At 37.7% G+C, this 16,701-nt stretch overlaps 1 protein-coding gene across 1 annotated transcript in view; it reads right to left on the reverse strand.

Moving 5' to 3' along the window:
* The window catches only part of RP1 (RP1 axonemal microtubule associated), a 330,542-nt gene that overhangs the window by 209,509 nt on the left and 104,332 nt on the right, over positions 1-16,701 (reverse strand). The window contains exon 15 of the mRNA XM_044682704.1: positions 7,311-7,442. Coding sequence (XP_044538639.1) covers positions 7,311-7,442 — 132 coding nt within the window. The remainder of the gene's footprint in view (positions 1-7,310; positions 7,443-16,701) is intronic.

A 16,701-nucleotide genomic window follows, 5' to 3' on the forward strand; every position in this document is an offset into this window, starting at 1 on the left:
GGCATAGGGAGTAGAGTGCTGGGCCTGGAGTCAGGAAGACATATCTTCATGAATTTGAAAGTGGTTCCAGACACTAACAAGCTGTGTGACTCTGGGCAAGTCATTTCACCCTGTTTTCTACCATTTCTTCATCTGTCAAATGTATTGGAGAAGAAAATGACAAACTACTCCAATATCTCTACCAAGAAAAACCCCAAATGGGGTCAAGAAGAGTCAGGCATGACTGGAACAATTGAACATCAAGATAATGAAGCTAGAGCTCTAAACTCTCTTTCAGGTCAGTATCCTATAATGCATATGTGGTACAACTCATCTATATCTTGATGGATATAGCTGTGTGTAAGAACAGTTCCCTTCCTCTTATATCCCCTGGGTTCAAATCTTAGCTCTGTGTATATTATTATCTGGGTAACTTTGGCCGCATCATTTAACCTCTGAAAAATGAAGTGACTGGACTAGAAAGTCACTGAGGACAATTCCAGCTCTAAATTTGTGATAATAGACTCTGTTATCCTATGAAATAATCCCCCCAAACCATTCCCTCATGCTGCCAAATATCACTGGTACACCTAAGAATTAGTCATCTAGCAGATAAGAAAGGGAGGATGGGGAAAATTCTTCTGGGGGTTCATAGGATCACTGGAGGAGCAGCAAGGAAGAAGAGGTGGACAAGGGGAAGCTAGCTTAGAGGCAGGAAATGAATATAGAAGTAACAGAGAGATAGGCAACAAAGATGGTTTAAGTTGTTTTAAGTGTGAGAACGCCAATCAACCCTAAACAAAAAAAAAAGGGTTTTGAGCAAGAAAAAAAGGTTACTCATGCAAACAAGATATTTCCTTTCTAAAATGCCATGTATAGATTCTTAAGAAACCAATGGCTTGGGCAAAAATTCAATATGGTATAGATGTAAATACTTTTGTTATATGTACCCATATTTTGGAATGAGTTAATGTGGATGACTAAAGGTAAACATTTCTACTTTGCCAAGCTCTTTAAAAGCATTTTTGGTTAGAGAAGCAGAAAAAAATTTAGCTAAAAAGGATGTTGGAGGTTATTCAACCAACCCCTTTATTTTACCGAAGAAGAAAATGTGGTCCACTCATCCATTTAACAAAAACGAAGCATCTATTCTATGCAAGGCATAATGCAAAGGAATGGTAAGTGACTTGCCAAAAGAAAGATAGAAGCAGACTCTAGACTAGAATTCACTGCACCTAACTTCTAACTCAGTATTTTTCATGCTATTTCACTGCCTCAACATTCTCTATGAGTGATTTCATTTTACCTACAATTGCTAGTCTCAAGATTCAAAATTTTGATCCTGAAGAAAAGAATTTTTGCAGAGTGAAATGAGAAAAACCAGGATAACATTATATAAAGCAGTGATTCCCAAAGTGGGTGCTACCGCCCCCTGGTGGGTGCTGCAGCGATCCAGGGAAGTGGTGATGGCCACAGGGGCATTTATCTTTCCTATTAATTGCTATTAAAATTTTAAAAAAAATTAATTTCCAGGGGTCTAAGTAATATTTTTTTCTGGAAAGGGGGCAGTAGGCCAAAAAAGTTTGGGAACCACGGAATAAAGTAACAGCAATATTATTCAAGGACTAAGATATTCTGATTAATAACCTCATTCAAATCAACCACAGAGGATTTATGAAAGGAAATGCTATCCACCTCCAGAGAAAGAACTGATATGCCAAAGTATTGTACGGTGAGTGTGTTTATGAAGATGATAATTGAATCCATGGTAGGTAATGAGTTCACCAAATGAAACAGTATAGAGCAATGATGGGCAAACTTTTTAAAGAGGGGGCCAAAGGAAAGGAAATGCTCATCTGTCAGTCTGTTTCAAAGGCAACTCTTTCGAAGTTTCATTGTATTGTATCCTACTCACTGTATTCGTCAGATTAGGAATAATGTCCCAAGACCCAGGATAGAACATTTCAGGGGGCCCCATCTGGGCCACGAGCCATAGTTTGCCCATCACTGGTATAGAGGAAAAAGAGAAGAGAGGCCAGGACAGAGCTTTAGGGATAGCCACCGTGAGCCAACCTGACTTGGAGGAATATCCTGGAAAAGAAAATGAGGAGAAAATGAGGATGTCAGACAGGTAGAAAGAAGATAAGGAGAAAGCAGGGTCACAAAAACCTAGCGAGAAGGGATGTATCTGAAGAAGAGAGTGATGCAACACTAGCCAAGGCTGCAGAGGTCAAAAAGGATGAAGACTGAGAAAAGATCATTAGATTTGGCAATTAAGACATCATTGATATATATACAATATGACGCACTTATCTACATATAGTCATATATACATGTACATGCACACATGTATATACATATTTAAAGTGTCAATCTCGGGGAGGGGAAGAGGAGATGACTCAGAACTCAAAATGTGACCAAAAAAAGGATTTTTTTAAATGAAAGAAAAGAACTTTAATGAATGGACCTTTCAGCATAATCCTCTATTCCTTCAGGAATTGCTAGATTTTTTTTAACTGATTTTGTGATATCTTTGGTATAAACCACACTTCCCAATCACCACTATCACAAGCATATCCCACCTCCTAGGAAGTCCTTCTGCCAATATAGATATCCTTTGTACAACTTAGAGTCTTGGGGAGTTGTCTAGATCACTGAGAAGTCAAATAATTTGCTCAAGGGAGGTTCAGTGGATTGAAAGCCAAGGCTAGAGATGGGAGGTCCTGGGTTCAAACTTGACCACAGATGCTTCCTAGTTGTATGTCCCTAGGCAAGTCACTTAACCTTCATTCCCATTGCCGAGTTCTTACCATTATTCTCCCTTGGAACCAACACATATTATTGATCCTGAGTTGGAAGGTAAGAGTTAAAAAAATAGCCGAGGGTCTCATAGTCAATAGGTCTCAAAAACAGAACTGGAACCCATCCATGTCTTCCTGTCTCCAGGCTAGCTAACTACTATACCATGTCGTGGCTAGATGTGAAATGTTTATTAGTGATCATCCAAAGAACAAAAAAATTATTTTCCTCAAAAGGATTTTTAAGGAATAAAAATTTTAAGGAAAATAAATTTGCCTCAAAACTATTTTCCTTAAATGATGTCCATTAACATTCTTAGACACGTTGAATACTCAGCCTGTCTCTCTACTCTCTTTGACTTCAATTCCCAGTGTCCTTCTAGCATAGAGCCATTAAGCAATCACAAAGAACCTGCTTGAAGTCATTTTCCATTGGACTTATGACTCATGCTCTCCCCTGAGCTTCTAGAATTTGTGCTCTTTGTAAAAGCACTAATTTGAAAAGACTTACATTCGTCATGAGGCCTAAATTGATTGTTTTCAGAAACGACTTGGCTTACCTCACCAAAAACATTACCTTCTCCATTCCTTGCACAGGCCAGGCCAGAAATATATTTGAAATAGTGTTTGTCACAGCTGACAAACTTTAATAAAGCATAAAAGTCTTTTTTATGAAAGGTGTCCATTCTTAAGTGATTTCAACCAAGCCTGCTGTTCTCAGTAAGATCCTACACTTACTTTGGGTTACCCAAATGAATTGGAGCTTCAATACTTCATGACTTCTGTGAAAGGCTGAGAAATACTCTACTTGTTCTCACTCCATTTTCTGAAAGCCTTCAGTGGACCTGGGTGGGGTGCAGTTCCAAGACTGTTCAACACAACAAAAATGGATTTCTCTTGCCATTGATGGAAGAGATGATTCCACACAGATGTTCAAGCTTCCCAGTGAATGTCTTTATAGTATCTGTATCGTACAAACATGAAAACATTGCCTAGAGCAGGAATTCCTCATCTTTCTTGTGACACAGATGCTCTGGGTAGTTTGGTGAAGGGCACGTACTCTCGGAATAAAATGCTTTTAAGTAGTTGAAGAAAATACTAAATTTTACTTAGAAGTAAGAAAAATATGATTCTCTTTCCCATCCAAGTTCTTAAATCATCTGAAATCTATTCGTAGATTCTTTGGGGCTCCTTGTACCCCAGATTAGGAATTCCTAACTTAGAGGATCACAAGTTTTGAAAGAATATTTTGAATTTTATCTGGGGAAACATGAAATAATTTATTTATTTCTTGGCATAAAGTACAAAACTCTCTGAGATGCTATCATTCTGCTCCATAAGACTCAATCTGAACATTTTAGATACCACGTCTTATAATATAATACATGTAAAAGCAAGATGTGGTCCAGTTGTTTGCAGTGGAGACTGGAAATTAAGGACTCTGGCATCTAGAATCTTCATATAGTCATGTCTGCTAGCTATGGCTGTCTCCAAAGCTCTGTTCTGGGTCCTCTTCTTCCTTCATACAATTTCATTTAATGAACTCATTACCTCCCATGGATTTAACTTTCATCTTTTGCCAGTGATTCTCAAATCTATTTATTTGATTTTTGCAGTATCTGCTTTAGTCTCTCCATTAGTAAGAGGAAGCAAATTTCAAGATTGCTTTAGGGTTTGTTTTCTTTTTCGGAGACCTGACATAGTGAATAGAATGTTGGATCCAGGGTCAGGAAAGCAATACTTATGGGCTATGTGCCCATGGGAAAATTTATTAACTTCACTGTGCCTCAGCCTCTTCATTTGTAAAATGGAGATAGTAATACCAAATGCACAGAGTTGTAATGGTCCTCACATAAGAAAAAAGGATTTTATGTAGCACTAACTAGCTCTAGAAGCATGTAGCAAGTGCCTAGAACAAAATAAATGCTTTCCTACACACTGCTGCCAAAAGCCCTGGGCTGATTGCATTCCTAGGCTGAACATATATGGAAAAGGATAACTTACCTAAATTCATTCACCAATGATGATTAGCAAACTCCAAACCCATTATTCCTTCTCATTCCAGTGATTCTGAACCCCTTATTCACTGTACTCAAAATCCATTCTTTGTCCTCCACAGACTGCTCCCTTATTCCTATCCCCTCAGTCAAACTCCCTTCTCAATTTTGTGTCTAATCTTCTTAAGAAGATAGTCTGCCCTCCATACTCCCACATCCTTACCTCTTGTTCTCTTCTTAACTCTCTGTAATCTGGCTTCCAAGTTCATTACTCAACTGAAATTTTTCTCTTTGAAGTTATTCATGATGTCCTAATTACCAAATCTAATAGTCTTTCCTCAATCTTCATCCTTCCGGACTTCTCAATAGTCTTTGATAGCATTGGCCACTCTCTTCTCCTTCAGATACAACTCTGCTCTACATTTTTGTGATACTTTTCTCTCATCCTCTGCCTACCTGTCCTCACTTTCCAGGATTTTCTTCCAGGTCATGTCTGGTAACTGTGGCTGTCATCAAAGCACTGTTCTGGGTTTTCTTCTCTTCTTTCTTCATATGATTTCATTTAACAAACTCATGACCTCCCATAGATTCAACTACCATCTTAATGTTGTGATTCTCAAATTTATTGATTCAACCTTAACTTTTTTCCTGACCTCTGATCTTGCTGTCCAACTGTCTCTTGGGCAACTCAAACTAACTTGTCTCTTAATGATCTTAAATCCAGTATTCCAAAACTGAACTCATTAGTTTTATTCTCAAATTCTTGCCTCTTCTTCACTTTGCCATTAATGTCACCCAAGCCCATAACCCAGATCTCATCCTTGACTCTTTATTCTATCTCATCCCGATCCATATCAAATCAATTGCAAAATACTGTTATTTCTACATTGACGGAAAGGGGAATGGGAAAATAGAATATGCATTTATATAGAGCCAATTATTTACCAAGCACTACACTAAGCATTTATTTCATTTGGTCCTCACAACAACCCCGGGTGGTAGGTGCTATTAATATCCTCATTTTATAGATGAGGCAACTAGAGGTTAAATGACTTGCTGAAGGTCACACATATAGTAAATATAAAGGTTGGAATTGAACTCAGATCTTCCTGACCCCAAACCTAATGTTCTTCTCCACTGTGTCATGAGTAAGCTTCATTACATTTCTTGTATATTTTCCTTTCTCTCCTCCGACATTACTACCACCCTGGTACAATCCCTCAGTACCTCACACCTTGACTACTGCAATAACCATCTGGTTGTTCTCCTTGTTTCAAGTGTCTCCCCACTTCTATCTATGCAATGCCAAATTGATCTCCCTGAAATACAAGTCTGACAATGTCACCTCTCTAATTCAATCAACTCCACTGGCTCCCTTTTGTCCCCAGAAGAAAATTTAAAATCATCCGTTGGGCTATAAAGGGCTCCATAACTTGTCTCCTTCCTACCTTTCCAGTATTCTTACACCACACTTGCCTACTCTGCTCTACAATACAGTGACACTGGCTTCCTTACTATTCCTCACACATGACACTCCATCTCCCAAATGAGCATTTTCCTCAGTTGTCCCCCATATATGGAATTCTCTCCATCCTTACCTCTACTCCCCAGCTTCCTTCAAGCCTCAGCTAAAGCCACACCTTCTGCAAGAAGCCATTTCCAGTCCCCTTTAATGCTAACACCTTCCCTCTCTTCACTGTCTCCCATTTATCTTGGAGAAATCTCATTTGTCTATATGGTTGTCTGCATGTGGTCTCTGACATGAGGCTGTGAGTTCTTTGGAAGTAGGACTGTCTTTTGCCTTTCTTTGAATCCCTATAACTTAGCACTGTGTCTGGCACATAGCAAGTCCTTAATATATGCTGGTTGATTGACTAGTTGACCTATGTCAGTTATTATTTGGAGGATGGCTGGTTTTTTCAAACCAAATCATTTAATAATAGCAAACTGTTTTAGGGTATTATATAATAATTATCAAAAGTAGTACACTTGAAAGAGTATATTGAGCAGATTGGTAGCACAGTGGATATAACTCTAAGTCTAGAATTTGGAAGACCTGGTTTCAAATCTGACCTCAGACGCTTCCTAGCTATGTGATCCTGGGCAAGTCAATAAAGCCTGATTAACTAGTCCTTTCTGCTCCTCTGTCTTAGAATAGAAACAAAAGAGAAAGGGAAGGAAGGAAGGAAGGAAGGAAGGAAGGAAGGAAGGAAGGAAGGAGTCATAGTAAATAAATTAATATTGAATTCCATAGAGTGAGAGAGATAAATTGTAAAATACAAGGACTCCAAAAAAGAAATGATAATATTTCGAAAGGACTTTCGTGTGGTAAAATGTCATCTTCCCAGAAAATCATTCCATGTGTTCCCTGTGGTTTGCCACAAAGGAGTCTCAATGCAGATAAAAAATAACCAGAATTAACATGTAAAGATGTCCTCCCTCCTTGTATTTCCCAGCAGGTAATCCTCTATTCAGGTGGAAAAAACTACCAAATAGCAAGGCATCTGATTATGAACCAGTATTAATTGTAACTTACTTGAGGCCAGAGAGTAGGATGGGCTATGGGCCATGTACTGAGATGCTGCTTCTGCTTGGTTCCCAGATTCTCTGGCCTTTTCTTCCTGTTGGCTAGCTGTTGCAGATGTTCCCATTGGTTTTTCCCTGCCAACTGAAATAAAGATTTTTTTAAGGATGTCATCCACACAAAGTCACTTGTTTCTTCTCTGAAGCTTACCATATGTTCAGCTACACACACTAAGATCTGCTATTGTCACCATTTCAATGCCTTGCCAAATCTTTTCCCTCCACATTGCATAGTTACCAGAAAGTGCCTTTTTATTCTTAGCAGCAGGCTGCACGTGGATGGTATTCCAATAAAATCCATTCGCTGCCTCGAGAATGCAAGTAACAGGGCAGCACTGCTGTAGGAATCAAATGACTTTTTCAAAATGTAATTTTCTTATGGCTTCAAATGTTGCCTCCTCCAACCCCCTGGTGCTCTGCCTCTCCTAAAAGAGGACATTGACTGCAAAATGTCTTTCAAACAAATCTGCTTGTGGCCTTCTCAGAGAGATGGCAATGAAAAGCATGAGAAAAATCTCTCCAATATGAAAGAAAACACTCACTGCTTTACTTTTTTAAATTAAGAATGGTATTGTTTTGGCATTTTGTGCTGATAGCAAATATCTCTAATCAAATTCAATATTCTTTTCCTTTAATGATATATACAATTGTTCAAATTGTCATGTATGTGGTTTTGAAGGGGGAAATCATTCTCTTTCTGTGATAAAGCAAGGGGTGTGTTTCTTTGTTTGTTTTGGGGGAGGAGGGCTTAAGTGGTCGAGGTTAATATATCACCATTCTTTGATTGTCAGGTCTTTAGAGACCTCAACAGCTGTGAAATATCATATACATGTCTGGTGCTACATAAATAATAAATAACAAAAGCAGCTTCTTAATAGCATGAATGCAGTCAATAATTTAGGAATCAAGTATGTGTCAACATGAGAGAGCAGAATAACTTTCATTTTAGGCTTCAGAGGAATTAAAGGTCCCTAATCACATTTTTAATACAATGGACTGTATGGTCTTACTGCTTCAGAACTCCCCCGGACCATTGTGTAAATTACCCTTTCCAAGATAAAAAAAAATACAATCCAAAGTCAGTAATGAGCTTTAATTTGCCAGGATATGTAGAATCAATTTTATTTTGGCTTCCACTCATTTATACTCTCAGGACTAGACATAGAGGCTAATATAATTCAAAGGGATTTTAATCATAGATTCTTGAAATTGAATAGAACAAACTATTACTTTTCAAAAGATTCCCCAACAAGGACAGATGAAAATCACACATGATTTCTTGAAATCATGCATACATTTTTAGACAAACCTATAATTATTATTTTAAAATATGTCAGAGTCTAGCTACTTCTCATTATTAATATCAATTGAAATTATGCTCTCCAAAATGTGTTTCAACACTTTGAAGCATGTACAATGCAGAGTACCAATGTAAGAAGGTAACCCTCTAAAGGATCCTCTGTGTGTTTCAGTTTATGTATGGCACTGTGCTGACTATATAAAGCCTTTGAGAACCTCAGAACCCCCCTAAATGAGACCCAGGAATATTCAAAATTAGATAACCTTAATATCTACCCTAGGAAAACCAAGTGGATGAAAATCTCTATTTTCCAGAGTATGATCTACACATGAGATGGATGAACAACCCATAGAATTATTTCGGAAGAGCATTTATAATAGAAAGACAATGTTCATAAAGAATAAGCCAGGATCAGAATTAGAAATGAATAAAAGAGTAGGGTGGTTTGCCTTCGGGAACCTGTGCAGAACTTTTAATAACCTGAAACTTTTTTAAATTCAGTTACATACTTTTTTTTAAAATTTTAAACCCTTAACTTCTGTGCATTGACTCATAGGTGGAAGAGTGGTAAAGGAAGGCAATAGGGGTCAAGTGACTTGCCCAGGGTCACACAGCTGGGAAGTGTCTGAGGCCGGATTTGAGCCTAGGACTTCCTGTCTCTAGGCCTGGCTCTCAATCCACTGAGCTACCCAGCTGCCCCCTCAGTTACATACTTTTAACAGCAATATTCATCTGGTCATGTTGAATGAGTACAAATCATGGAATACCATGGAATCAAAATTTGTGGTTCACCCAAAAGATAATGGGGAGACAAATGATGGACATGAGTAGGCCATAAGGCATCACCAACAAATAATCACACAAAATAAACAGTGTAAAAGATGACATCAGAAAGATAAATCACTTAATCAGTCATAAAGTAAGAATGAAAGATAGTCAATGGGCAGCCCCTGTGCTCCATCAGTATCCTTGGGGTATCAGAGGAACTTAAGGAAGATCCTAAGTAAGAAGGGTAGAGGATCTACACATAGGATAATAGAGAAGAACATACAAAGGGTGAGAGAGAATGGTAGAATGCAATCAGCATCATTGAAGGGAATAGCCATTTTGATGAGAATAGAGATCCACTAAAATATCATAGCAAATATCATCAAGACTTATCCCTTTCAGGAAGTACTTCTATGAGTGGGCACAATTCTAAAGGTCCATATCAACTTTTGTGGCTCTGCTGATTATCTGGATACTGGGGCTATTCATATAGCCCTGGCAATTGGGCTAAAAGCTATATTCTATGTGTAAGAATTAAAATTAGATTTGACTCAATATGAGAGTTATAAATGAGGATTGTTGTAGTTGCCATTTGTAAAAATAATTAACTTAAGGCAAAAAAAGCTGTTAGTAGTTCTTAATAATTTAATATAATATAAATACAGCAAAAGAGAGAAATGTAAGATGGAAGTAGAAAATATTTCCTAGCTAAATATCTGGAGATATTTAGATCTGAAGATCTGAAGAAATTCAGTACAACTCTGACAAAAGCTCCTACAGGTCCCAAACTCCATGTGGAAGTCTGATAGCTCTTCAATATGGGTCTCACCAGTGTAAGCCTCTTCCTTCAGTTCCAGACATCTGCCCAGAAAGCCTACATCACAGAATCATGCAGAATCCTTCTTACCCAGAAGAGTCTCCTCCTCAAAAAGCCAAGGAATGAATGAATATTCTTTTCAGTCTTGTCTTTTATAGTCCTTTTTCCATGACACTTCCTGTCTCTCTCCCACTTCACAGGAACCAATCACAGCCTCCCAAATTGCCTAGCACTGCCCAGAGGGCAGTGTCTGTGGGATCCACCTCCCATCCTCTTGGGTGTGAACTCTTATAAAAAAATATTCACAAGCTCCTGACTGAGTTAAATGTACTCCAAAGTACTCGATTAAGTTAAGATAAAGAAATTCCCTTTCACATATGCCTCCTGGGACCTTGAATGTGTCAGTTTTGTATTATGTGGTTAATAATAGCATTCTGACTATTTTGGAAATTATCACTCACAAAATAATTTCACAGACCCCTTCTCTTAGGCTCTGCCGAGGTAAAAGTTTTCAGAAGGAGAACAGAGATTAAAGTGTGGAATCATATTTTCCATGAAATATGGATCAGGTTTTTGTCATTTTTCTTTTTTTCTCATGAATTTCTGCATTTTAACAGTATACATCCACATTAAAATGTTCTACTAGACATATAGCATAAAACAGTGCATCCTTCTCCATTCTGATCAATAGGAAGAGCTGTGGAAACAGATAAAAGAGCATCCAACCTTCATTAGTATTACTGTCATCTCACCACTAGCCAGTGAAGGTTTCAGGACCAAAGATAATATCAAAAACTAATAGAGGGGCAGATGGGTAGCTCAGTGGAGTGAGAGTCAGGCCTAGAGACAGGAGGTCCTAGGTTCAAAACCCGGCCTCAGCCACTTCCCAGCTGTGTGACCCTGGGCAAGTCACTTGACCCCCATTGCCCACCCTTACCAATCTTCCACCTATGAGACAATACACCGAAGTACAAGGGTTTAAAAAAAATTTTTTTTAAAATTTAAAAAAAACAAAATTAATAGAAAGGTGTCATAGTTAAGGACCTACATAGTCTCTAGAATCAAAAAGGACATATATCACACAGTAATACTAATACTACTACTAATAATAATTGCTGTTGTGTTTTATTATAACAATAATAACTAGCATTTATATAATGCTTTTAAGATTTTTATAGTACTTTACAAGTATTTCTTATTCTCAAAACCATCCTGGGAAATAAGTGCTATTATTATCCTCATTCTGAAGATGAAAAAAAACTGAGGTAGTTAGACATTAAGTGATTTTTCCAGAGTTGCATGGCTAATATATTAAATGTCAAGAGGCTAGAACTGAACTCAGGTCTTCATGAATCCAAGGTCAGTCCTCTATTCATTGTACCACCTAGTACCCTACAAAAAAAAAGGTTACAAGTAGAAAGGTAGCAAATCTAATAGCTAAGCAAAGAAGAATGTTTCAAATTCAAAGTTTTAAGTCAAGAGTTAGAGGACCAAAAATGCCTTGATGCATCCAGGATCACTGATTTAATTGATGAGAAAAACTCCCTCCAAAACTATAATAATAAAAAGAGCCAGTAACCAAAGTTATGATAGAGAGGGGAGAGAGATAAAGTCTATGAGATGAGACACTCTTCTAGCTCTCCCCTCCTGCCAAATATATACTAGGAGACTTTAAGGGGGTGTCACCCCAAAATGGGTGACCTGGATGGTCATGCCACCCCACAGGAGTTGGGGGCAAGGTATGGGGTACCCCAATCTGATTCTGAATGAGGGCAGGGTTCACACAAGCCTCCCCCAAGATCAGTCAATTTCACAGCAGGGGGTCAGGCTCCAAGATGGAGGCAGCCAGACCAAGCTGATGATTCCCCTCCCCCTCATTGTCTCTCAGGCACTCTGGAATGCTGTGGGGCTAATGAATGGCTTTTATTGATCACAATTCAGGGATTGGGGAAAAGGGCAAAGGGCAGAGGGATTTTGGGGTGCCCTCTTCTCTATTTCTATGGGGTCCATCACTCAGGTGGGAACCTTTGGGGTTCCCACACCTAAGCATCTCCCCTCTTGTCCCTTCTTCTGTTTCTATTTCTATCCTTTTCTATAATTGTAAGTTAGACTGAAAAGGGTCTCTCAGCAAGGTTAGGTAAGGGGGGGAAGAGTCTAAGAGATCGCTCCCAAAATGGAGTCCAAAAACTTAACTAACTCGATTGTTGAAGTCTTGCTGGGTGATAAGTGATGGAATCTTTGACCAGGGAATCAGGGCTTCAAGGTCCAAAGAAAGATCCTCAGGAAGCCTTCTGGCCTGGAGTTGAGCTGAGATGTCCTCCTCCTCTCTCCTCATAGTCCTCCTGCCGGAAGGCCTTCTCCTTTTCTTCCTCCTCCTGACAATCTACCAGAATTCCCTCTGGTCTTAACTGTCACCAACTGTCACCAACTGTCAGCCACTTCTTCTCTGGCTCTTTTTGTCCCATCCCCCTTGAACAAATCCCATCCTTACAAAACCTATCTTCTACAACTTGGTAGAATCTTCAAGAATCACCATGACCAAAAATCCATTATGCTGTGGCCAACATGGTAAAGAGCATCTTTGTTCTCTGCTGAGCTGGTCCTTAGATAACAGCCCATGATTGAGCCAATAATCAAAACCCTTCCCTCTAAGCAGCATCTATCAGAGCTTGTGCTCCTTTAGCATAACCTTCAAGAGTGACTTCTATATCATGATGAGATATCTGAAGAAGACTTTACTGGACAGAATCAAAGCCAGAATTTCCTTCATTCAAGGATGAACTTGAATCATCATCTTTTTATGACAAGTAGTATGATAATCATGTTCTTTACTCCATTTGTATCATCAACTTCATTGATTTTTTAAAAATCTCTAACTTCAGTCAACCAGAAAATTACCTTTTAGTAATTTGAAGGGTATGCAAGTTGGCAATAGAGGTGACTTTGGATAGACAACACAGAGTTTTTAGATGGCAAATATGACTTTGAGGTATAACTATCATCTTAACTTCTGGAGAATGTTAATAGAATATGGAGTAGATGAATGTGTAAGTATATAAGGTACAGAAAGAGTTCTCTTTACTTTTTTTACTTTGGTTAAGTGATATATTCACTATGCATGCACATTCTTGATTCCAAATTGTGATATGATCTAAAGAACTTAAGTTTCCAACATATTCTGTCAGAGTTAGCCATAGCTAATATATTGTGGTAGGGTCTGATTACCAGATTTTAGGAAGAATATGGATAGTCTAGAGATGATCCAGAAGGAGACAATAAAGATGATAAAGAGCTTTGATTGCATATTATATTAAAGACAAATAGAAGGAAATATGGATCTTTAACTTGAAAAACAGAAAATTCAGGAGGAACATGACAATTATTTTCAAGTTCTGAAAGGAGAGTACCCCCTCTCCTCAATCAATACTGATAATTATCAGTTCTAAGTATGTGTGCGTGTGCGTGTGCGTGTGCGTGTGCGTGTGTGTGTGTGTGTGTGTGTGAGAGAGAGAGAGAGAGAGAGAGAGAGAGAGAGAGAGAGTGTGTAAGAGAGAGAGAAACTAGGCAAGTGGCTTGATCTCCAACAAAGCCTAGTTGAAACAGTGCCTGCCCATTAATCTGACTTCAGAAAATGGGAACAAGGCTATTGCTAATTATTGTTATCATGTATATCTTTGCTACATCAAATATGTCATTGCTTCCACTCATAAGAAGATTCTGAGATCTATCCTTAATTAGCCTAGTCTTAAGACAGTTCTCATATATGATTATCTCTCATTTAGCAAGCAGACTAACTCAGGTCAAATCTGACTCCTTCTGGCTCCACATAGATGCAACTAGGCTATTTGAGATGCTCTGAGGGGAGCAGAGTGGGCAAGGATAAAGATAGATACATGTTCCTTTCACCAGTGCCTAAGATTCTGACCCAATTAGAGAAAGAGGGGCACATAAAGTCAATCATTCAGGTGGAGGAGGAGCAGCTAATGAAAGATGATGTCCCAGATGAGCAATATGACTTTAGGTGGCATTCTGGCATAAGACTTGGTTAACACACTCTTTGTTCAGATAGAGCAATCTGAAATTCTGTTTTTACTTGAGAATAGACAGTCTTAGAATGGGCGAAACTAACCAACCATAACAATGCTGAAAGAACAGTGCAATTTCTTTCTCTTGGGATCTTTAAAAATCAGATAGACTTTTATCTCTTGGTGATTGTTTAAGGTTGGGAAGGCTTTAAAACAAAAGGGGTGGGTTCAAATAATATCTTTGAATCCAAAGGGTAAAAGCAAATATTGATTTAATATTTAAGGTAAAAGAGTTGTATCCCTCAAAATGTAAAGATTTATTTACTTATTATAAGGGTAAACCAGGACCCAAAGTGTTAGACACTTGTGTTTTCAGGGGTAAATATCCTAGAAAGTTTCAAAATGATAAAAAAGGAAGATTAAATTAGTTGGTCTTAATAATGAAGCTTCTGAATATACACCAATTTTCAAATTGTAAAATTCTCAAGTCTGCCTCATTCACAAAGGTGGGAGATATTGAAAAGGATATTGAAGGGATTCAAAATCATGTTACATGTGTTATGGTTAAAAGAAAGCAGATATTTAACTTAGACAAGAAAAAGCTTGATAGGGGGACAAGATGGTTGTTTTCATATATCTGAAGGATATAGATAAGACTTCCCAGAGGTCAAAGCTAAGAGCAGTTCATGGTAGTTGCAAAGAGGCAGATTTTGACTTTGTAGAGCTTTGAAACAGTTAGAGATATCCAAACTTGGAAGGGACAGCTCTGGGAGCTAAAGAGCTTGAAGTTTTTCAGGACATCTATAGAAAAGAGATCTTCCTATGGTCTTGGTTGTCAATGATGACCTTTTAGAGCTTCAGACTCTAAGGTTCTATGATTCTAGGACAAATCCAATAGTATCAAGAATCAAAATAACAGATTTATAGAATGACAGACAATGAGAGTTGAAAGAGACTTTAGAAGCTATCTAATTCAACCCATACATGAAAGTAATCTCTTCTATAACAAGAGGTCATGTTCTAAGGAGAAGAACTCAATGGATGAAAAAAAGCATTAAGTACTTCAGCAGTTATTAAAAAATATGTCCTTTGTTTTATATGAAGTGAAAATCCTACTCTTATATTACTTTATGTTACAGAGGAGACCCTAGGTATCCTAGGTTCTTGAAAATTTACCTCATCAGAAAGCAGGCTTTGGAAGGTCCTGCCAAACTAGAGAAGTCTGTTGTATGATAAACTGGAAGAACCTCCAGGAACTGATGCAGAACCAAGAGAACATTATACACAGAAAGTGAACATTGTGGAATTATCCAATATAATGGACTCTGCTAATACAAGACAATCCCAAGAGAATTATGAGAAAGAATGTTATCCACATCAAAATAAAGAACTGTGGGTATAGAAACACAGAAGAAAAACAAATGACTTATCATTTGCTTATATGGACATATGATTGGGGGTTTTGGTTTTAAAGGATTGCTCTATTAAAAAAATGATATAAATAGGTATAACTGATAACATATGTATAACCCATTGGAAGTGCTTATTGAATCTGGGAGGGGGAAAGAAAGAGGGGAGGGAAATAAAACGAAATATGTAAACATGGAAAACTATTTTTATAATAAAAATAAATGGAAAAAAAAGTTTTGTGTATGGACTCTGCAGAGGATTGTATGATTGTGATCCAGAGACATGGAATATAAGCTGCTTAAGAGCAAAGCATGTTTCATTTTTTTTTTACTTTTTATCTCAATCGCTTTAATATAGATATACAAATTTGCACGCACCCATAAGCCCACAGTCTGAAAAAAATTCTTTTAATTGTAATACAAATTTAAAATAGGAACCAAAGCACAGATATTAATTCTCTCTGCCTACTCAAGCTTATGGTCATCAGAGCTTTCGGTTCTATATGAAATGATACCTTGAATTACAAGAAAGGAGATGAATTTTCTTTTATAACATCTTATGAGATAAAGAAATATTTAAATGTGATCATTCATATGAAGAGTACCTACTAGAATATTCCTATGTAGAATAACCAGTATGGTGTAGGAACAAAAAAGCATTTATGCACTGGTCAAGTATTCTTTTTCTCTTTACAGCCTGACAAAATATAAATTTGTACACTGCATAAGGAATATGTATAACTAGCCCTAAAAAAAAATTCAGATAATCCCTTTATAACTTCTGGAATATTCCTAATCTTGATAATTAAAGTTGATAAAGACAGAAATCTCCATGCCCTTTTCCTAGGTAAATATCTCATTATTATATGATAAAACCTATTATTATGTAAGACCTGAAAGAGAACTCCTTTAGTAAGTCAATTTCCCATAAAAATTGTTTAAAAATTGAGATGCAATGGAAAAAGTTAAGTCAGAGGACCATGGAGGACTTCCAGGCTAAAATGGCCAGAGAGTAGAAGCAAGGG

This window comes from Gracilinanus agilis, chromosome 1 (genome assembly GCF_016433145.1).
Source record: "Gracilinanus agilis isolate LMUSP501 chromosome 1, AgileGrace, whole genome shotgun sequence".
Classification (NCBI taxonomy): domain Eukaryota; kingdom Metazoa; phylum Chordata; class Mammalia; order Didelphimorphia; family Didelphidae; genus Gracilinanus; species Gracilinanus agilis.